Below are 23700 nucleotides of genomic sequence, written 5' to 3'. Positions count from 1 at the left end.
GTATTTGTAATAAATGTGGTTGAGTTTTTATTAGGGTAATTCATGTTGTAACCAATTCCATTCTAGTTGGAGGACAACCTTTGAGATCTTAACATATTTTAAAATTGAGATTCAGAATGGGTAAACTTTTTTGAGGAGTAATGTTGAATTTTTTTTTGAGATAAGGAGTAACGTTGAATTGTATATTCTATTTCCAACCTTTTGGCTTCTATTTCAAGAGTAACATATGTCATTGCAATAACAAAATGTTCTTCAAATTATCATTTTCCAGTTACAAAGCTTTGACAATATGTTTAAGATTTGATTTTTCAACTTTTAAACCATCAATTTGGTTTATCGATTTGTCACTTCTTATTTATTAGGTTGTTCATTAGTGCAATTTCTGAATTCATTAAGTAATTGCTGTAATTTCTCTCTTCTTCCCCTAGTTATTATTCCCTACAAATTTTTAAATGTGAAGGAAATTGATCACTTTTTTTCATTCTAATTCTAAGTTTGCGCATAAAAAAACTCTGTTTTTCACAAAGATTAATTATATAGTGCTTATAATTAATTACAAAAATTGTTATATCTCAACAGTGTATTCCAGGTTCTAAGCCCACCAAGTAGACGAAATAGCGCTTTTAGGAAAACTAGATAGTGCCTTAGTTTAGTATCAAGTTTCCGTAGACAATATCGTCTTAAAGTATCTTTGATTTAAGGTTGTTTATTTATTTTAAGTTATTTAATTTGTTGTGATTTCAATTCTTAGATTTTTGTATTAGGTTGCAAAGACTTATAATCTCAATTCGGTGCTTGTAATATGTTCAGGTTTTACATATATAAACTACACGACAATCTAAAAGCGTTAATTTAGATTTAATAGTATCTTCCAAATTTTCCATAGTGTATCCATGGACTTTACATTGTCCACAGTAAAATTGAGTATTTTGTTTCTTCCCCATAAATTTATTTTTACCTTTACTTATGGAGATTGTAGACTAGCCTTAAGACCAACACAAGTCTTTCTAGCACACTTTGGCCTCACTTGTTCGCACCTAGGAAAACTTCCTAGGTTCCTAGGAGGTCACCCATCCTAAGATTACTCCCCATCAAGCACGCTTAATTGTGGAGTTCTTAGCAAATGGGCTATCTAGAAAAGAAGATGCACCTTGTTAATATAAATAATCTATTAATCCTTTTTTAAAAGCTAAATTTAGGGTATCAGACTCACCCCCACTTAGGAAGACAATGTCCTCGTTGGATAGTAGTTTTAGGATCTTTTACCCTACTAAGTGCACTGAACACATGATCAGTACGATCGCAGGGTTGCTCTGATACCATTTATAACACCCAACCATTCGGATCTCTGGTGACTATTTATAGAGATTGTAGACTGGCTCCACAAACCAACACAAGCATTTCTAGTGCACTTTGGCCTCACTCGTGCGCACTTAGGAAAAACTTCCCAGGAGGTCACCCATCCTAAGATTACTCCTCATCAAGCATGCTTAACTGTGGAGTTCTTAGCAAATGAGCTCCCATGAAAAGAAGATGTGCCTTGTTGATATGGGTAGTCTATTAATCATTTTCTTAAAGCTAAATCTAGGTTATCACATATTATCTAAAAAGTTTTGTTAATTTACCGTACAAATAATTACCGGGGCTTGAACTTCCATTGGATTAGCCTTGCTTATTTCTTGATGTGTTTGTTCTCTAGTCAAAACTTTGTGTCTTTGATGTAGTTAACATTTTTATATATCACAAGAATGTTGCTAATAGTAGATTGATATTTCACATAGAGTTTCATCAAAAATTGAATTAACCTCCCTCCTTACTAGTTTTTTTAGTGTTTATTTGTTAATTAATACAAACTCTGAGCAAGAGCACACTATAGCTGGGTTAAACGAACAATAAACAATTGAGCTGGTAATCATTGGACAAATCTTTGTTCAAGATTCTCAAATACTTCCTTCGTTGTGTTGTACCATAACAACTTTGATAAATTTTCTTATCAAGAATGTTTAAGAATCATTCTAAACCCACATCATTTACCCTATCCCAACTTTTTCATAGGCTGTGTTTGGTTAGATATCCTATTAGAATAATAAAAGAATCCCATTTTATTCTTGACAGAAAAAACATTAGATATCGCCCTCTTCCAACTCTTAAACCTCATTTCAGAATATACAATAGTGACTAAATTTTAAACTTTTATTGGTTACATGTAAAACAATATGGGCAAGAAAGATTCATGATTGAGTCATGATTCTTATCACTATTGCTCACCATTTCATATTTCTAGTTGAGTTGCCAACTCAATTTATAATATATGACTAACTAATCGAATTCTAAAATTTTTATCCGAAAAACAATTTTACAAAATTATTTTTAAGAAACAATAATTGGTTTCGAAAAGCTATGCCAAACATACCCAAATCTTTTAGGATTATCTATGACTAATATGTTAATATTATTATTATTATTATTATTATTATTATTATGAAAAATTAATATTGATGGTTTAATTTTTGGCTTGTCCGATGTGAATACTTCCACCTTTAGTTTATTTTTTAATAATTTAAATATTTAATATTTGCCTTTAATTCGTTATGAATAATTCAATTTGTATCTTAGTTTGTTGACAGTACATCCTATGTGAACCTATTATTAGTAAAGTTTATTTTTTAATAATTTAAATATTTAATATTTGCCTTTAATTCGTTATGAATAATTCAATTTGTATCTTAGTTTGTTGACAGTACATCCTATGTGAACCTATTATTAGTAAAGTTTATTTTTTAATAATTTAAATATTTAATATTTGCCTTTAATTCGTTATGAATAATTCAATTTGTATCTTAGTTTGTTGACAGTACATCCTATGTGAACCTATTATTAGTAAAGTTTATTTTTTAATAATTAATATATTTAATATTTGCCTTTAATTCGTTATGAATAATTCAATTCGTATCTTAATTTGTTGACAGTACATCTTATGTGAACTTATTATTAGTAATTTGAAATATTGTGGGCAAATACATAGTAAGATTATTAAAAAATAATCTAAAAATAGGATTATTTATATATTGGAATATTATTATTAAAAAAATTCAAAGAAAGGGAATCTATATCAAATGTGGAGGACCCACTGAACCACATCAGCTCCTTGTGTTAGTATCTTCCTTATCCAAAACCAAACCTACTAACCAAAGTATCATCATCATCCACGTGTCAAACATCTATAGCTTTGGTTAATAGGTTTGATATTCACTAACTTCCTTCCACATTTCCCTCGTATATTATTAACTTCTTTTCTTCTCCTACTTTCGTGTCATCATCTCTCTCTTTCTCTCTCTACATAGAGTACTTCACTTCTTCACTTGATCATCAACACAATTATTTTTTCATCAACTCATTATTTTTTTTAAGGTAGGGTTTTTCTTCTTCTTTGATCACGCCAAAAAAATTATGCCACCATTTTTTTGATCTCTTTTTTTTTTTTTTTTTTGTGTAAGTTGTTTCTATTGTTTTTTTCTTCGTTTGATGTAACCCAAGTTTTTTTTTTTAATTTTTAAATATGTATGGGAATTTTAAGGGTTTTCAGTTTTTTAGGTAAGATTTTTTTCTTTTTCCTTAATCATTCAAAAAAAATCATGTTTCTATATTGGAGTTTTTATTGTTTGATTGTTCTTTTTCTTAATTTGATATAAGCCCATGTTTTATTTAGTGGAAAAAAGATGGGGATTTTAAGGGTTTTCAATTTTTGTTGGGTTTTTGATTTTTTTCCTTTTTGGGATTTTTTGTGTAGAATTATATTTTTACTGTTTATTTCTGGCATGTTCTAGCGTTGTTCTTGATCAATTATCCGAGAAATTTTTATTTGAATTTATATTTACCATTACTAATTACTTTACTCAACTTTCTTGCTTGCTTTTGGGCCTTGGGGTATCTTGTGATCATATGAAATTAAAAGACATTTTTCTGTTTGGGAACAGAGGGGTCTCCCTCTTTTTTCCTATATGAAAAACCTAATAAAAAAAATATATGTTAATTTTATTAATAAAATATATATTTAAGAGGCAAAATAAAAGTTTAGTACAGTACCCCAAATACTCTAGACGGCTCTGCTTGGGAATGTTAAAATATTGGTTTTATGCACCTTTACTCTGATTTTATTTTAATTGCAAATTTATTTTCTTTGTGTGATGTGATTTTTCTTTTTTTTTTTTATATTATGATTCATTTTATTAATTGCTAATATGGCTGCCTTATCGATTGTTCTGTTTCTGAATATGTAATCATTTGTAACTTGATAGGAGTATTATCTTTCACATACAATATATGGAAAGTATTTGTTGCTGTATAATTTTGGTGTGCCTTTATAAATGTTTTATGTATGTTGAATTAAATTTGGCTTTATTTTAGCTTTTTTCCATAAAGTATATGTACATTTTTTTTGCTATGAATACATATTATCTTCGTTCTGAAAATGTCGTGTTGTGAGCGGTGTGCCTTTATAAATGTGGTTTATACTTGATGCTACTTCTGTGAAAAGAAGAGAGAAAGGAGGGATCAAATTTGGTCTATATGTTCTGTTTCTTAGTTCACCTACTATGTTGGTGTTTCGATGCGATTTACAATCTTTTATTTTCAGTTAAGTATAGGTGATTTGTCTTTGATTATGATCTATAGGTTTATAAAAGCTTATACATTTGCAATTTCAGTTTAGAAGTCTTGTTTATGGTGCACAATCAATGGGAAGTCAATCGGCATTCGAATCATGTTACATTGTTATGTCTTTTATAGTATCTTGTCTAGTTTATAATTTGATTTTGGAACATAATTTTTGATGGAAGGTTATTAATTTTTGTTTTTTCAGAGAAGGGTCTAGAATTTGTGTTTTGATCATGCTGAGGGGTTCTCTTATACTTCTCACAAGTGTTTGACTCCATTGAAAACTTTTAAGAATTGTTGTTACTTTTACAATGGGTGGAGTTTGTTCCAGGAAGAGGGGTAACCAGGTCAATGAAGACGGTGTACGTCTAGCGATCAATAGGAGATACAGTAAAAATGGGAGTTCTAAATGGTTATTGGGAACCCCCTTTTTAAGAACGAACTCTGGCTGTCAGCTTGAGGGCGTTAATTGCCCTTCTTTGATTGAATTATGCGTGCATAAAACGCGTCAGGTGAAAGCTGTGTGGTTTTTCCTACTGTGTTCGACTATTTGTGTTTTAGCTCTCAAAATGTAATCTTGTTCGATTTGTTATTCAGGATATTGACAAATATTGGTCATTTTCCATGCTGCCAAGAGATCTAAGCCAGCAAATCTTCAATGAATTAGTCCATTCACATTGCTTAAATGATATTACACTTGAAACTTTTCGCGACTGTGATCTGCAGGTGAGCTGTCAGTACGTCGAAATAGTTTTAAAATTCGATAGTTGATTGATTGGTTTTGTTTTCATATTGATAGGATATTTGTTTGGGAGATTATCCTGGAGTCGAGGACAATTGGATTCATGTTATATCTTCTCAAGGCTCTTCTTTACTATCTGTTGATCTTTCTGGTTCGGCTGTGACTGATAATGGGTTGTCTCTCTTGAAAAATTGCTCCAATCTTGAAGTTTTGACTTTCAATTACTGTCATTATATCACAGAAAAGGGTCTAAAACATATCAGTGGTAATTTTTCATGGTTGTGAATTTTTAATTTAAGCTTCATATAGTTTCTGTTCATTATGCAATCTGTTATTGTGAACTGGGAAATGATCAACTTAGCGTCCCAAGCTTAATCTTCATTATATCTTCACAACTATAAGATTGCAGCTGTTATTTTGTTGCATCATTTTGGCTTTTGCTGTTTTTTTGCTATTGTAATGCTTGTTTGCATGATTAGTAATGCACTGAATCACTGAATACTGCTTCTTGATAGTATCTTGATTGTGTGGTGGTAATTAGTATGTGTTGGCTAGACCAAAGTTTTTTAAGTTCTCACACCGTGAGTATGACTTATGTGATGTTCTTCTATTTTAAAAATTAGTGTTTTGAGTCATCTCTTAAAGAAGTACTGTTTTTGCAATGTTGGAAATTTCATTTTCTAGAAACTTTGTGGAAAGACAAATGTAAGAGACAAATTAGGTTGGACGAAATGGTACCTAGATAAAGGAATGTAACTGAAATCAATGATCTATATTTGATGTGTGATTTTCTGTTGTTGATGTTTTTCAAAAAGAGGAAGTGTTATTCTAGTTGACCTATCACTAATTTCCTCATTTGTAATGTCCTTTCCAAAAGAAACATAATTGTCTTTGATAGAGTTTACTTGTGTCTTATCCACTATGATGGAAACCTTTCTGTTGGAGTGCAGATGTGAAAGCTCATGAGCTTAGAAAATCATTTGTTTTTATGTCAGCATTGCTTCTCTGCTGTCCTTGTAGATCTAAATGATGATCTATTATGTTGAAAGCTGTCTGAAAGCTGAGGATCTATTGTTTTTTAGGGTTTTCAAACCTCTCTTCATTGAGTTTTAAGAGGAGTTCTGCGGTAACCGATGAAGGAATGCGTGCTTTTTCCAGCCTAGTCAATTTGCAGGAATTGGATCTTGAAAGATGTCCAGGAATTCATGGTGGCTTTGTTCATCTCAAAGGTCAGTTTCCTGACCTGTTATCTATAAAAAACTTCATGTTGATATTGTTTGCTCCAATGGGCTACATCCTTGGCCCCTAGGTTGGTGAAGACTCTTAATTTAAGATTTTGCTTTATTATCTTGATTCTTGACTCGGTAGGCTGTAACTATAGTATACTTGGGGTACTGATGTGCAAAGCTCACGGGATCTTCCTTTTGGGGTGCTGAGGTGCAAGGTTCACAGGGTTGTAGGCTTGTTGCCTTTCTGGCTTTATGCCAAGCATGTTGCTGAGGCAAAAGAGATGCCTAATTAAAGCTGTGGCATTTAAGTTGTCTATCTAAAAACCTTTCATGAATCTGAAGTTCGTTTCAAAATATTTAAGTTAAGTTTTTAAACATGATGTGTTTTTCTTTGGAACTGTTTCTTGCTTCACCTGGCAACTTGCATTTACTTTGGCGCGCTCTTGGTGAAACTTCCTGGACTAGGCTCCTGGATGGCTAGGCTCTTGTTGTGCACCACCCCCTAATTGATAACGCATTGCCTCATTTTTTTTTGTGCATTATTCTTAACATAGTGTTGGTATTAATGGGACGCCGGCAATGTCGACTCTGCTATTTATCGTTTGTAGATGTTTTCCTTGACATGTTGATCAGTTGATGTTTTTAAATCAATTTGGTTTCTTCATTTGTACAAATTGGTTAGGAGGAAGTTTTTATTGGTTCACTCATGAACCACTATTATAATTTTTGTGCATCCTATTCTGATGTCCAGTCTCACTCAAGCTTTAGTATCTGCATTGAACTATTTCTAATGTCGGCTATAATACAAAAATTTCAATTACTTGATAGATGTGATGGTATATACTGTGTTGTGAAGGAGTTTGCACCTACCACTTTTAAGCAAGCTGACAACTAAGCTTGTGTTCTGTGTGCATTGGAACAATCCCAGCTCTGTCTTGGGTTTTAGGCCTCTGTAAAGCTATGTTGTGGTTGTGTGGATGTCATTATGACTACCTTGGTGTTACATATTTGAACTATGAGCTACTTGGATACTTTATCTTGTCCTAGAGTGATTTATTCTCGGTAATCTTAGTTGAATAATAGATTATTTATTAATTGTAGGTCTCGAGAAGCTCAAGACTCTTAACATTAGGTATTGCAAATGCATTAAAGACTCAGATATGGAGGCCATTTCAGGTAATTTGGTTATTCATTTTCTTTTTCACTCTTTATCAGGCACTAGGTTGTAATGATTTAAGTCTGAACTCAGAGATTCACTCAACCAATCAAAATTTGCTTAAATTTCATAACAATAGCATAGTTCTATGTCTTAATCCCTATCATTGCCAACATTTGTCAATATCACAGACCAATGTTACTTATCTTGGCCAATGATGTTAAAAAATGAATGAATTCTGTATGAATGAATGAATTCTTTATCTTGCGGAGTGGGTGGCCTGGAAGAGGCTGTGACCCAACGTAACCGTGACCCAATGCAGCCGTGACCCAACGAGGACATTGGCCTTATAGGGGGTCGATTGTTATGGTTCATTGCAAGTTATGGGACTTATCGCACATCGGTTGTAAAGTGCAATTGATGTGGGGTTTATAGGAAAATGGCCTCTCTTCCCTAATAGGCTAGTCTTTTGGGTGAGCTCTCCTGTTTGTCCTATAACAACGTGATACTTCTTGATTCTTGGATTTTGGTGCTTCAGAATTTACCAACTTGAGGGAGCTACAAGTCTCGTGCAGCGAAATTACTGATGCTGGAGTTTCTTATTTGAAAGGTTTGCAAATGAATTACTGCCATTGTCAACTTCATGTTGACCTTCGTCTCCTTTTGAATAATTTATGATTTTGCATCTGCACTGACTGACTACCATACAATTTTGTTTTTATATTTTTTTCCTTCAATTGATTTGGATTGTAATGTACATCTATTACATTTTCCTGCTCACAAGAGTTTGTTGATTTAGATTTGACATGTCTGAATCTTTGTTCTCTGGAAGTCCTTCATCTGCACTGAAAGCAGTTTTTTAGAGTCTCTGATGAAGACAAATTAAAATTCTTGCCAGTTGACCTGCTGCTTGGAATTTGGAAATTTCAATTTCCTTTTTTTTCTGAAGTTTATGTCTTCCAAAGCTGGAACCCCCATTCAGTTTTGAGCATATTAAGTCTGCTAGAAAATTCTTTACTAAATGTTTTAGATATTGTCTCTGATTACAATTGATCAATTGTAAATGTTCTATGTGATCAATGCCTATGCTAATCTAATGCTCTCAATCATCAGTTTCATGACTTTTTTTTAGTGAGAATGAGACGTCTTGCTTTTAGCGTTCTTTCTGTATGTATTGCATATACTCTGTGAGTCCGGATGCTTCCTCGTCAGATAAATTTTTGGAGTATTATTCTTCAGCTGCCTGATGGCCTTTTTCTTTTTGTGACAGGTTTGCAAAATCTTGTTTTGTTGAATCTGGAAGGTTGCCTGCTCCTCAGCACTGGATGTTTGGATTCTATTTCAGGTCACTGTTGTTTCTCAAGATCTGCTTTTTCTTCTTTGATAGTTGTATGGCTTTCATGATGGTTTGGACGACAGTATAATTAGCGTTCTGAGTGTTATGATTGTTTCTTGCTGCTATCAACATGAGTAACACTTTACTTTGTCTCAATGAGTTAGCATAATTTGGAATTGGAGTTCTTTTTAAGGGGAGTATATGGAGTAGTTATTTTTTGTCCTTTAGTTTAATTAATGTGGTGTTAAATTAAGAAAGTTAATAAATTGCGTGGATTATATTAAAAGATGGTTTAATGTGAATGAGTTTTCAAAAAGAGGTGCTAGAGTCCATTTTCAAATGAGGAAATAAGACAAAATAAATGGCACTACGGCTGCACACAGTCCATATTGACACTAAAATAAGACAAACTGTCAAATCAGAAATTCAGGTGTGGAAAATTTTCAGAGCAGACCAAAATAGAGAGGCAAATTGTCTGCTAGTGCTGTGCAGGCTCGTGACTCAGTTCAACTAAAACCTGGAAGCCAATATGCATGTTAGTTTAAATCGGGTTTGGTTATAAGGTCGGATAAATTCTGGTCATCGGGTCTATTTTGAACACCCCAAGAGATGGGAAATAGAGAAAATTTATATAATCATCTTGTGGATTCACATGTACTTTTTGTTTGATTTGTTGAAGGAGAAAGCTTTGTGTTATCAATTATCATATTTAATTAAAAAAAGTTTCTTGATTGCACCTCAAAATTTTATATCATAAATATAAATCATACAGTTGAAATCTTTGTTACTTTTTATTTTGATTAAATAACCTTGAATTTGTGTTTATGCAGCTCTTGTGGCTCTGTCATTCTTGAATCTTAGTAGATGTGGCTTCTCTGATCATGGGTGTGATAAGCTCTCTGGTCAGTGTAGTTGTGCTCCTGCTTATTGAAAATAGCGATGATCTATATTGTACCTTCTAAAAAATCTTGATTACTTTTTACAGAACTCAAGAATTTGAAAGTGCTCAATCTGGCGTTCAACAACATAACAGATGCATGCTTAGTTCATCTTAAAGGTTTTCTTCTTGCTCTATGCTCTTTCTCCACTACTCTGTATTGGGGTTTGTGATGTACTTCCACCTTATCTTACAACAAGAGATTACTTTGTATTATTCTTAGTAAATCTCTGTGAAGACCTTAAATCATATGACATGATTGTTGATGTTTGAGGGATATGAAATTCCCAATTGTCTTTCATTTCCAGTTATTGTCAGTTGCTATTCTTAAATGCTTTAAATTTTGTCATTCGTGCTGTGGTCTATGTGTAATGTGTATTTTGGACCCTTTAAACATTTTGGTTAGAACTTTTAAGAGTTGATGAATTTTCCCATCACCATTTTGGTTTATGAGTTACTGGGTTTGCATGAGTACTCAAGATCTTGCTTTTACATAATTTCAGGTTTATCAAATTTGGAAACCTTAAACCTCGACTCCTGTAGGATTCGTGATGATGGACTTGCTAACCTCGCAGGTTTGTTTTCTAATCTCACAATTTATCTTTTACTCTACAATTTGTTCCTACATATTTAAAAGAAAAGAAATTCCCAGTGCCTCTGCTCCTTTCCTTGTGCAAATTATGTCGTGGCCTGAAAGCTGTGAAACTATTTATCGATATGTTGGTTAAGATGACCTTTTTGAAAAAATTATGTCCATTTTTTGTGCAAAACTGGCAGTCCTTATTTAAGGTGTAATTATTTGTCCCTTTGAATTTTATCTCTCAATATTTTGGGGGCGAGTATTTCTAAGTGGTTTGGGGTAACCTTAAAGGGATTGAGGTTGTATGCTTTGAGCTGTGAGGCCATTTTAGACTGAGCAACTGCTCGTTATTGTGTGTTCGATTTTGGATGATAAGATATGGGATCATTGACTTTGGAAACCGTCTTTGAATCTCTTGTAAAACGTATTGCAGCGTGAAATTTTTGCCTTTTGATGTTTATAGAACTTGGTTTTGACTTGTATCTGTGATCTCTATTTCTTACGATGCTCAACTCTTGTTTTACTTGCTCTCGTGATCTTTTCTAAACTCGTTTTGTTAGCTTGGATATCTGGAAGTGGCGTATTTATAACGATCTTGATTGTGATTTGTGTTTATGTCTGGGATAATTTGTTTGGTAAATCTTGTGATTCATTTGTATAGGACTTTTGCTACTAAAAAATTTGGAGTTATCAGATACCGAAGTTGGAAGCAGTGGACTACGATATCTAACAGGTAAGGCAGTGAACCACTGATATGGGAATTTTTGTTCTAGACAGCAATTGATTGGGATTAACTTAATGTGATATATATATATATATATTTCTCAAACTTCTAGGGTTGTTGAACCTTAAGAGCATTAATTTGTCGTTCACCTTGGTTACGGATGCTGGTCTGAAGAAGTTGTCTGGGTTAAGTTCTCTTAAGTCACTAAATCTTGATGCTCGCCAAATTACAGATGTTGGTTTAGCTGCTCTGACAAGTAAGCATTGTTGTGCATTTACAAATGTGCCACGTTAAGATCTGTCATTTAATTATTATAATTTTTCCAACTTCAACTGTAAGCACATGGAGTTGATTTCATACCATTTCATATACTTGTATTATGTTGCAGGTCTTACTGGCTTGACTCATTTAGATCTTTTTGGGGCTCGAATTACAGACGTAGGAACAAAATGTTTGCCTTGTAAGTCTTGCTTCTTTTTCTCGTCTCATTGGATTTCGAATATTATATATTGGGAGTTGGGATACATCTTCTAAATCATTGAGTACTACTACACTATAAGATTGCAACACTTCAAATATTTTGTCTTTTATGTAATTTATTACACTCCAAAGTGTAAGATCAGTGGTCATTTTGGGAGTCTTGAATTAGAACTGTATCAACTGAATACCTTCACTGCATCTTGCTTGTTGCATCTTGCTCGAAGCTGTTAGACGCTTATGTTCTGTGATCTCCTTCACCAAAACAAAGTTCTGCTGCTTTCACCCACTTCCCGCCCAGCGGTCCGGAAATTTGGAATGGTGTGCTGAGTTGTTGACCTTCATATTGGGGTTAAGCACCTTAGAATAATGGGTTTCTGGCCATTTTCTCTTCTGCTGTGTAAATGATTAGATGGTGTGAATTCACTGTTGCAGGCTTCAAGAACCTCCAGTCACTTGAAATATGCAGTGGAGGCTTGACCGACAATGGTGTGAAGAACATCAAAGATTTAACTTCACTTACATTGCTCAATCTCTCTCAAAACGAAAGTCTCACTGACAGGACCTTGGACTTGATTTCTGGTATGTCTGTCTTCTCTCTACAGAAAACTACCACTTGTATTTATAGTCTGAGCCTCCCCTATTAATTTTAGGTGCCTTGAGATGTTTATTATAGAAATCGTGCACTTGTCCAACTTCCTTGTCGCAATATTTGATAACGTAAACGAACATTCCTTCCTCCATTTAGAATCATGTCAGTCTAATTTCAACCCCTTGTAATCTGCTCATGATTCGAATTTAGTTGTAATATCTGATTTGGTATAGTAAATCTCAGCTTATGTGTTCCAGACATCTCCAGATTGTATGTTTGAAACCAATACAAGCACGGGTTAAGGGGGAGTATCTAGTAGGGGAAATAGGATCTGCAGAATTTATTGTGATCTTTCGTAGAAACGTCTCTTTGAAAAGCTAATTTAGAAATTGAAACTAAGAATTGTTAGTTGTAATAGCTGTTTTTGTCTTCTCATATATTGATGTTTCTTTGATTTTCGGTGTAGGATTGACGGCATTGGTATCTTTGAATGTTTCAAATTGTCGCATAACCAATGACGGGCTGAAACACTTGAAGCCTTTGAAGAATTTGCATTCATTGACATTGGAGTCGTGCAAGGTAACCGCATTGGAGATAAGGAAGCTCCAATCCACCGCCCTTCCTAATTTGGTCAGCTTCCGTCCTGAATAAGATCACAGCTGCAACTGTGAATAACTCATTTTGCCGTATTTGGCGTTGTAAATATGATGACGAGGAGAAATAAACGCACTTTTGAATTAAGATTTTAGATTTATGAAATGAATGGTTTGTGATTTTGAGAAGCAACTTTGATGGATCCTTGTACATATATATTTAGTTTGATTTTCCGTATAGCCCATGCGTCTGAAACTTGTATATAGCGCTTTCAGAGTTTCTACCGAGAGTGTCTTCATTCAGATCATGGTGCCGATCCATGGAAGATTAGATTAATGGACCTTTTAATGCTTTGTTATTTTTTATATCCGCATCGCTTCAACTCGTTACTATAATTGACATCGTTGTGTGATTTCCCGAATGGCTTCAACTTCAATCTCTTTACACTCGACAAGGGGATTTTATCATAATCCCACCTATCGCCCATTGCCTCCCTTATAGGGAAAGGCTTTTCTACCACACGGATTTGGTAATTGGAGCTCATCGGGATTGGTTGACATCACTACACTTGGTCTCGTGATCAACATTCTCATTTTGTCTTACTTTGTTTCTACTTAATCTTTACATCATTTATAATCCTTTAATACACAAATAGATATGGATCAAATCTAATTTCAAAGTATACATAGGCTTCAATTATACGTGGCATAGTGGTTCTTTCTTTAGATGTTCTAAATGATAAATGATAATAATATATGAAAAAGATTATTAAGCTTTATCTAATTTGAAAATTTAAATGTTAAAAGAAGCTTGTCAAAAAAATTCTAATATAGATACAAATTACAAGACTCATACGAGAGAAAGTTGGCGCATATAGAAAGCAACAATCAAAACGAAGTGTTCAAAAGTAGGTTCTGAGTGTAGGACTAAAGATGTTAATGGGCCGGGATGGCATGTGGTTCGTCCAAACACGACACACCTAAAACACGACATGACATGGAACGAGGCAAGATAGACACCACACAGGCGACCTTAACACGACATAGCTTCTATGGTTAGAAATTAGTTATGGGTGGACAAATACAACATAACACTATTCATGACACGATTTGACACAAGACACGAAATACACAATACATAAGCTTCCCACCTCAACACAAATTTCATGGTTTTATAGCCATGGTGTTTTCTTGTTACCGAGTAAAATGTGAGCACCCAAATTTTGAGATATTCGAATAAACAAATTAAGTGCTCAAAAACACAAGGAAAACACTAAACCGCTGTAATGGGATAATCTTTACTTGAATACATGCCTTATGAGTTACAATCAAACTGGTCGAAACTCAGAAATAGTACAAAGCTCACCTTCTCTAGACCCTTCCAACAAATAACGGAAGAAAGCTAGTCTAAACATACTACTATAACTCCTACAAAAACCACTATTACCTATACATTAGAAATAAATACAAACCAATCTTTTATCCTTTTGGCGCGGGAAGATATTGGTCACGACCACTCGTTGCTTCTTGTAAGCCTTGGTGCAGTGCTCCAAGAACTCCCTGACGGCCTGGCCTCATTGTGTCTATACAAGCTCTCGATTCTAGGACCCCAAAATCGGGAGGCGAATGCATCACCAACTTGCAACGCCTCACAGCTCGGAAAACTCAAAAACCAAAAGCAGATAATGCTATCTATCAGGAATGTGATGAATGTTATGTAAAACCCATCCATCATCTTTTCCCGGGATGGTGTATGAAATGTACAAACAACAAAACTGTAAGTAGGCTCCCTTTTCCTGAAGAGGGCTTCGCAAACTGATGCACATGAATTAAAGAATTGTCTGACCTGCTCAGAATAATATGTTTGCATAAGAAATTCAGAGGAAAAAGATATAAAAAAAATCGAAAACTGAAGCCATGCATACAAAATAAAGCCAGTTTTGGTGAAAATCATACACCGGAACATGATGATTTCATGAACTTTAGCATGCTCTACATATATACACTTGGACTCAAATCATATACACCCGACTTAATTCGACCTTATTTTAACATGAGCTGGATTGGTATTAGATTGGCAAAGACCGAACCTGAGATGACCTGGATTCGACCTAAGATGTGTCCAATCTTTGAGTTGATCCGACGCAATCAAAATCTAATATGCCCAACCCAAAACCCTTCCAAGTAACCGAATTGATAGTCCTAATAGGCTGTAAAAAAATTTTAGACTTGAACCCCCCACAACACTTAGGACTATAAAAAAATTTTAGAGTTGAACCCCCACAACACTAACTTGCACCTGGAGGTGTGAACCGACTTGGCCCCTCTCCAAGATCGACCAAAATATGGAAAACTAAAGTCAGCTTCTATGTTGCACCTGTGATTAACCCAAAAATAACTTTAACTTGATATTCTCTAATACCCGACTCGTAGAAACTCAAGATCCAAGTGGACTCGATGTGTAGTTGATTTGAGCCGCAATCGACCTGACATAACATAACACAAACAATCTCGCACGCCTGACATTTCCGACTTGAACTTAACTAAAACTTAAAATGACATAACCTAAAGTAAATATGAACCCAAAATGACCCAACCTATAGTAATATTGGACCCCAGCTGGTATTAAGCCAACTTGAATTTGATGATTTAATCTGACCATATTCGAAACTCACGTGACTTCGAATTGATTCGGCATAGACACGAACATAAAAAGGATCGGACCCTTCCCAGATAAAACCTTGACTACACAACTCAAATTCAACATGGCTCGATCTAACCTCGATTGAGAAACCAAAATCACAATGTACTCCATCCGACCCTTCCAATTAGGAGCTGATTAATGACCAAAATCAGGAAAGACAAATTAAATTTTCTAGCATGGTAGCAAAAAGTTAACCGAACAACCGTTTAATACTGATACAAGAAAAAATCAACATTAAGGAAGCTTCATCACCATAGTCCATAAGTCTAGCCTAGTTGAGAAACCAAAATTCAACCAAATGCTAGAAAAAAAAAATAATAATAACCATGTAAAGACTACAAGAAACTATTGAGAGAAGTGTAACTAACCTCAGAGTATAAAAATTGATACACATGTGGAAGTCTTGGTACATGGGAACTTCAGAAGTAACCTAAGTTCTGTGACTGTAGAGCATATTTTATTGCATCTGAATTGACAATATCCTAATCATGCCTGATCAAGTGCATAATAGATTTTTGACACCCGTCGGCGCAATAATGGCTCAATGCGGAATGATGAAACCCTAGAGTACCACTTCTTAGCTTCATCCATCTCATTCCATGCTTGTACAATCTCATCAATTCTAAAAGCTACACCTGAAATAGTGACAAAATGTTAAGAAATCCGAGTGAGGCATAAGGCAAGTAAACTGATTTAGATTCCCGAAAAAGTTCTGGCCACAATACCTTCTAGCCCAGACTCATTGGAGCAGTGATTCTTCACCATTACAGCTATATCAGTCGGAGAAGCTCCAGCAAGTTCAAATTTTTCGAGGGCAAACTCTAGACATTCGTGCCAAACTGGCAGTCCTAACTTGAACTCCATAATAGATCTTTCGTAAAGCATGGTACCCCATAGAACATTAACCTGAGACCTGATAGTCATGACCTGCTCTTCATTGTCTATGTTTGATATATCTTTACATAGACGATCAAAACCCATTTTATGCATCTGAGCATGGCCATTTCCGGGGCTAGAAAGGAGCTCTATTTCCTCCCACATATGCATGCCTTTTTCTATGTTTTCCTCAGCACTGTTATACAGATCCAAAACTCCTGTTGGTGACCATGTGTCTAAATCAACATTAGTTCCAACTGCATAATACCAAGCAAGTTTTCCCTGCTCAAATTGCTGTAATGCTAATGCTAGATGTCCTTCAAAGAAATTAGGCTTTATCTTAAGTGCTTCCTCGTATTTCTGCCCTGCTTTCTCGTACTCTTGCTGGGCCCACTCATAAGCAATTCTCACCTCTTCGAACATTGTTTCTTCGGTCGAATCATCTACAATACGTACTTGCTTCCTCGCACGTGCCATGTGAATGTTTCCCCAATTGAACAATGCCAATGCAGCCATTTCCTGGAACTTGTTAGCAGCTAAATCAAAAAGGACTTGAGCTTCCTCGCAACTAACTGTCTCCTCCATGGCTTCAGAGTAGAGCTTTACACCTTGTTCATGAAGGTCCAAGTATGCATCAGAGCTGAATCCGACATAGTTCTTGAACAACTGAGCAAAATGAATTATCCATTCTTCGATGCATAGTGTCCCCTGATCTTTTACTACCTTTTCTGTAACACTTCCGTTCTCAGACATGCTATTGGCTTCAAAATTTCCGTCTTTTCCGCTGAAAATCTCATAAAAAGGGTCATTCTGTGGACTAACTTCTACAATGTAAAGCTTCACAGAACCTTGAGTGTCTGCAGATGTTTCAGCCCATCTTAGTTCTTCATCAGTAGTGATAGTGATCATATCGCCCTCATGATCTTTGTATTTCACAAGAACAGCCTTTGCGGTTGGAAATCTATCCTGTATGACCTCCCTCAATTTCAAGAGAGTACAATCTATAGGCAATTGTGCCCACCTAATATCTTCTCCAAATACCAATTTGACATTTGTTTTTGGTTGATCTCTGTTAGCATAAGACACTTTCTCCTCAACCACAACCTTATCCTGTGCATTTTTCTCTCCCAGTTCCTCGACTTCTCTCAGTTGATTATCTTGAGCTTTTCTTTCTACATCAGCCTTCAGCTTCTTCTTTTCTCGAGATTTGATTTTCTTATTCTCCTTAACCTCCACTTTGTCCTTTGCATTCCTTCCCATATTATCCGGGGGTTTTTTGTCAATCTCCTTCAAAAACCTTCCATTTTCTTCCGTCTTTTCTACATTTTCCGAGCTCTTTTTCTTCTTTGACTTCTCCTTTACCGCTTTCAGTGGAGCAGGAGCAATGGGAGAATCAATGTACTCAGGAACAGGATGGTCAAGCATCCTATCACCTCTACTGTCTATAGCCTCCTTCACCCTCTCCGCTAACTCCAAAGCTGTTAGATTATTTGGCTCCAAGGATAAAACAGCATTCAGATCTCTTAAAGCTAACTCTAACCTGTTAAGCTCCTCATAACACCTCGCTCTCTTTATAAGAGCCTTACTATACTTTGGAGAAACTTCAAGAGCTAAATTACATTCGTGCACAGCGCGGGGATAATCACTAATACCCATTTGCATATAGCAAGCAGCCATGTTGCTTCGAAGATAAGCTACATCTATGTGATTTCTCGGTAGTAACTTCAACGCTTTCTCATACTTTAATAAGGCTCCTTCGGAATCTCTCCTCTGAAACAGCCTGTTGCCCTCAACCTTCAACTCCTGTGCCATTGCAATGAAGATTTCTGTATCCTTATCATATGGCTTTGGACTATTATCTACTGTTTTACCATGCTTATGGGTCAAATCAGCTGATTTCTCCCCAACAGTTTTTTTCTTCCTTTCACTTGACCTCCCCATTGAATACCTAACACCACAAAATCACAAAATTTTTAGCTCATGAACACTAAATCCTATTCTCTTCTATATGCATATGATCCATTTATTTCTAATAATGCTAGCTTTCCCTTTTCAAGATCAAAATTTGACCTCAAATTCAATTGAATTATATCAATATTCCATAGCCCCAATGTCATTATCAGCTCACACCAAAGTAGGATTTGGATTTGGAGGTCAGATGCAACCATACCCTTGTTAGTGAAAACAAAAAGGGTTTTCTAAATTGTTAGCATACATCATCGTATGCTACTTCATGTAATAAAAGATGCACATAATTTATGGAATCATTTAAATATACTCCACTATAATCCCAAACAAAGAACTATTCCCTCCGTTTCTTTTCAAACGTGCTATTTGCCTTTTGAGTATTATTCATCAACCACTCTTAATTTGTAAATAATTCTTAGTCCATAAATTAAAACATAGTAAATGAAATCTTGTTTGATTCATCTAACATAAGGTATAAATATCTAAATCTTTGGGCTTTCAGGAATGGACAATAAATCAATCAAAATTTATGCATAGAAAAAATTGGTATTTTAATTATACTGTCAGAGTAGGTTTCTTTTTAAAACAAATCTAAAAATGTACCATTTTTAGTCAATATGATAGAAACTAAGATCAAGATAGAGAAACAGCAAAAGAAAGACTTAAATCCTGCAAAACTAAGAGAATTACCAGAAAAATTTTAACTGTCACACCCAAAAAATACCATTACCATAATACTAGTTCTACATATGGTAATTCAGCAAAACCAAAATCATAATCAAACATTCAATTCACATATACAATAAACTAAATGAGCTCAAATAAAAAAGGAAAAATTTGAACAAAATATGAAGTAATTCACTTACAAGGAGGCTGGCTAGATACAAATCTTCAGCAGAAAAAACAGTAATCTGTGCAATGAAACTCTTAACAATCACCCACCAGAAAATTGGAGAAAAAATGAGTTACTGTATTTGAAATTAAATGAAATGAAATGGGTATGCTAAGAACTAAAACAAAAGACCCACAATTAAAAATGGATCCTTTTTGATGAATTTTTCCAATTGCTTAGCATGAAAGCCACACAAAAGAAGAAAAGATAAGAAATGTGGTGCAAATTTTATGCTTTTTTTCAGATAAGAAAATAAAAGAATCCAAGAAATTTAAATTTTCAAATAAATACAAATTAGGAAATCTGCCATTTTTTCTAATGAATGACAGGAAATTTGACACAGACAAATCAATCTCTTTGGAATTGAAGAAGGTTTTGTATGAAAAAATGTATTTTGGTTGAAGGAAATAAAAAAAAGAGAAAGGAATATTAGAAGATTAAAGTATGGTAAGAAAAGAGATCTGGGGAGCACTTTCTATACCCGCAATTTCTCTCTCTACACGAAATCGGATTCCTTTCTTTCTTTAAGCTACTTTTGAAATTGGTTATTTACCTTTTGTTTAATGGATAATTACTTAATTGAGTTGAGTAATTATAGATCATGAACAAGTCACAAATCATCTATCTATCCATCATAATAATTGCTGAAACTCAGTTTTAAAAACGCCCTTTTTGTTGTTAAAGTAATAATTGGATTGAAATATGAATATTTGAGTTAATTACTAGTTTTCCTCAAGATGGTTAGGGGTGTGATTTAAAATTAATATAAGATAGATCAAATATTTATATTTGTATGTGTGATAAAACATCTTAAATATCATTTTTATTATACGGTGTTTTACAAATAGCTGATTAAAATGGTTGTTCTGATCAGCTGCTTTATCAACTGGTTTGATTAATTGATTTTAAACATATTGCTAAGACTTGTTCAAAAACAACATATTTAATACAATAAGCTAAAAATGTCCAATAAATAAATTATTTTACCAAACTCTCCCTATTATTACACTATTCTATAACGACAAACTTGAAAATTAAAGGGAAATTTCACATGGTAGCATCCAGTTTTCATGAAATGTCGGTGGTAGCATTTTTATAAGATTTTTCTACATGGTAGCATCCAGTTTACGTACTATCTAACTGCCATAGTATTTTCCGTTAAATTATTGTTAATTTTTGTTTAATTCATCATTTTGTAAGATTTTTCCACATGGTAACATTCGGTTTTTGATCTCAAATGTTTAATTCACCATTTTGACGTTTAATTTACTGATTAATTTATCAACGCCCTTAAATATTGTAACAATTAAGTAGATATGTATTAGTGCTTGGAAAGCACATTTTGAACTTATGAAATGCACATTTTGAGCTTATCAAATGCTTTTTTGAATTATTTATTAGTGTTTGTAATGCACATTTTGAACTTTATAATGTCATTAATTTGAATGAAAATAAAATTGTTACAACATTTAAGGGCGTTGATAAATTAATCGTTGAGTTAAATGTTAAGATGTTGAATTAAATATTTGAGAGTAAAAACTGAAACTTTATAAATGTTAAGATGTGGAAAAATCTTATAAAATGATGAATTAAACAAAAATTAACAAGAATTTAACGGAAAATACTACGGCAGTTAGATAGTGTATAAACTGGATGTTACCATGTAGAAAAATCTTACAAAAGCATTTCATGAAAACTGGATGCTATCATATGAAATTTTTAGGCAAGTCATTATCAAGACTGCACCGTACTTAAATTCCTCTTGACCTTTAAATTTTTGTATCAATGTTTATAGATTTGAGTTATATAATTTAATCCTTATTTTTTTGGTTTCTTTATTCATTAAACCTTTTATAAAATATTTACAAATTTTGAATGAGATGGTCATACAGTGAAACTATTTTTGGATTGAGCTAAATTCAATATATACTTACAACCTTAAAATGACCACTTATAGCTTTTAAGTATTTACTTATAATTTAAAAGTGATTATTATAATCTTAAAATGTTCAATAATAGTTGTAAAGTTATCGCTTTATAATCTTAAAATAATCATTTATCAACTGGTCTCTTGAGAGACCGTATTTTTAAGAGACGTATCTCAAGCTTAACTCATTAAAGATTAATACCTACTTACTGTATTATTAATGCCTACTTACATTATCATTAACACTTATTTACCGTATTCTTAATGTCTACTTTTAATATCTTAAATGTCTACTTATATTATTTTTAATGCCTACTTACAATATTTTAAAAAATATATAATAGGTCGGCCCAATTACATATGGTATCTCAAAGAGACCGCCTCTCACAAGAATTTGTGATCATTTATAGTCTTATAACTTTAGTGATCATTTATAATCTTAAAAACCAATAATAATCTTAAATTGATTACTTATAGCTTTAGAGTTATCACTTATCACTCTTGAAATGACTAAATATAACTTTAAAATGATCACTTATCATCTTAGTGATCACTTACAATTTAAAGTGACTAATTATAACCTTAAAGTGATTACTTATAACTTTAAAACGATCATTAATTATAATCTTAAACTGATCACTTAGCTTCTTAAAGTGATCAATCAAAATTTTAAAGTGATCACCAATTAAAAAATGAGTTGATTATACGAGTTAATATGATATTAAGATAGTTTAGTTGTCAAAGGAATAATAGGCAAAATGTCAACGTTAATAAGAATATTTACTTCTACAAGACTTCTTCAAACCTTATTACTCATGTTATATGAAATTTTTTCCTCTTTAACAAGAGAAATTTGCATTAATAAAGAAAGATTATTAAAAAATGATGTGTTATGACAAAAGAGATATAAGAAATTGACCTCATAATTATAACTTCATATATTCTAATGAATTGGTTTGGTTTCATTTTCATAAATCTTAAAAAATTTATTATTATTATTCTTTTTCATGTCATGGCCATAGACATTATTCATTTATCTTGATATTTTTTCCTTGCATTTTATCACCTTATTTTTTCCGATTAATGTCTAATTCAAATTTTAAAAATAACATGATAATAGTTCAACAAATTTATTAAAGCAGAAATAGTAAATTTTGAAAAAATGTAAAAATCCCATATAACTTAAATTCCTATTTATAGATAATAAAATAAAATTATTCAAGAACGAAAAAATATTAGGAGTATTTAAATAATTTTGGCATTTTAATGCGTATCTATAATTGTTTGGGGTGGAGGTCACGTCACTCTAAGTCCAACCAGATGTGTCGTAAAAAGGTAACGATGAAGGACCAAATTTAACAACTGTCAAAGTTTTGTTTTTACAAAAGTTGTTTGGATGGCTGCTGGATTCTCACCAAAAAGTGTGGGACTATCGTCTACCAAATGCCTTTTAGTGGAGACCAAGCCAAACATCTCCTTAATGCCATAAATCATAATCCACCTAATATAATGACGTCAATTAGAGAAAAGATGGAAATTTCCAATACTCACCTTTACTTGTGGGTTAACTTCTTTGTCATCATCTTATACCCAATGTATCTCGCCCATAGAACTATAAGCATTGTATGAGAAGCAAAGGACGGTGACTACTTATACCTATAAAGAAGAGTGCGACCAATAAGTCCCTCAAGTCAAGAAAGATAATATATGACATGATTATCAATAATCAATAACTCAATACCAATTTATTTGAAGAAGGAAGACTGATGTTAAATGTACAACAAATTATTCCTACTTATCAAAAGACCGAATAAAAAAAAAATTAATTTTAAAATATTATTTCTAACTGATTAACTTTTAAAAATCTCAACTTTAAGTTAAAATTAGTTGATGATTTGACTTTTTAGAGTTAGATTGCTGGAGCTTTATGATACCATACCATCATTCGTCCTGATATTGCTTATGCATTGCAACAACTTTGCTTATTTAAGCATGATCCCTGAAAACCTCTTTCTTTTCAGAATTACTTCAACTCTTGTATCCACGGACATTTAAGCATAATCCCTGAAAACCTCTTTCTTTTCGGACTTACCTTCAACTCTTGTATCCACGGACATATGTCCTAATGCATGTTGATCTATTTCTAGGCTATGTATTGTGTCTTTTTTAGGGATAATCTTATATCTTGGTCTTCTAAACGTCAGAGTACAAATACAATATATCATTCAAGTGCAAAGGCTGATTATTGGGCTGTTTTTATTTATGTTTTGTATAATAAGTGTATTTTTTTTTCAAAAAAAACAATCTAGAT

General features: G+C 33.4%; 2 protein-coding genes across 3 annotated transcripts; one reads left to right on the top strand and one right to left on the bottom strand.

Annotated features, from left to right (window-relative positions):
- Positions 1-3272: 3272 nt before the first annotated feature.
- On the top strand, positions 3273-13262 carry LOC130816027 (uncharacterized). The gene is made up of 16 exons (XM_057682596.1): positions 3273-3411; positions 4862-5168; positions 5254-5382; positions 5456-5663; positions 6481-6627; positions 7729-7803; positions 8322-8393; positions 9054-9128; positions 9950-10021; positions 10105-10176; positions 10560-10631; positions 11298-11369; positions 11473-11616; positions 11749-11820; positions 12273-12419; positions 12896-13262. Exons 2-16 carry the CDS (start codon positions 4968-4970, stop codon positions 13078-13080), a joined length of 1743 nt encoding a protein of 580 aa, XP_057538579.1. The 5' UTR covers positions 3273-3411; positions 4862-4967; the 3' UTR covers positions 13081-13262.
- Positions 13263-14272: 1010 nt separating this feature from the next.
- LOC130816026 (protein PHOX4-like) lies at positions 14273-20123 on the bottom strand. 2 transcript variants are annotated; one of them, XR_009042686.1, is made up of 4 exons: positions 19437-20123; positions 16452-18550; positions 16095-16361; positions 14273-14868 (listed from the first exon to the last, which is right to left on the bottom strand). XR_009042686.1 is itself a non-coding variant. In XM_057682595.1 (3 exons), exons 2-3 carry the CDS (start codon positions 18541-18543, stop codon positions 16213-16215), a joined length of 2241 nt encoding a protein of 746 aa, XP_057538578.1. In that variant the 5' UTR covers positions 18544-18550; positions 19437-20123; the 3' UTR covers positions 14273-16212. The 2 variants fall into 2 exon arrangements, 1 of the variants encoding a protein (XP_057538578.1); XM_057682595.1 differs by having other exon boundaries at positions 14273-16361.
- Positions 20124-23700: the final 3577 nt, after the last annotated feature.

The sequence above is a fragment of the Amaranthus tricolor genome, chromosome 6 (assembly GCF_026212465.1).
Source record: "Amaranthus tricolor cultivar Red isolate AtriRed21 chromosome 6, ASM2621246v1, whole genome shotgun sequence".
NCBI classification, from domain to species: Eukaryota; Viridiplantae; Streptophyta; class Magnoliopsida; order Caryophyllales; family Amaranthaceae; genus Amaranthus; species Amaranthus tricolor.
This window is presented reverse-complemented; position numbering and strand designations above follow the sequence as displayed.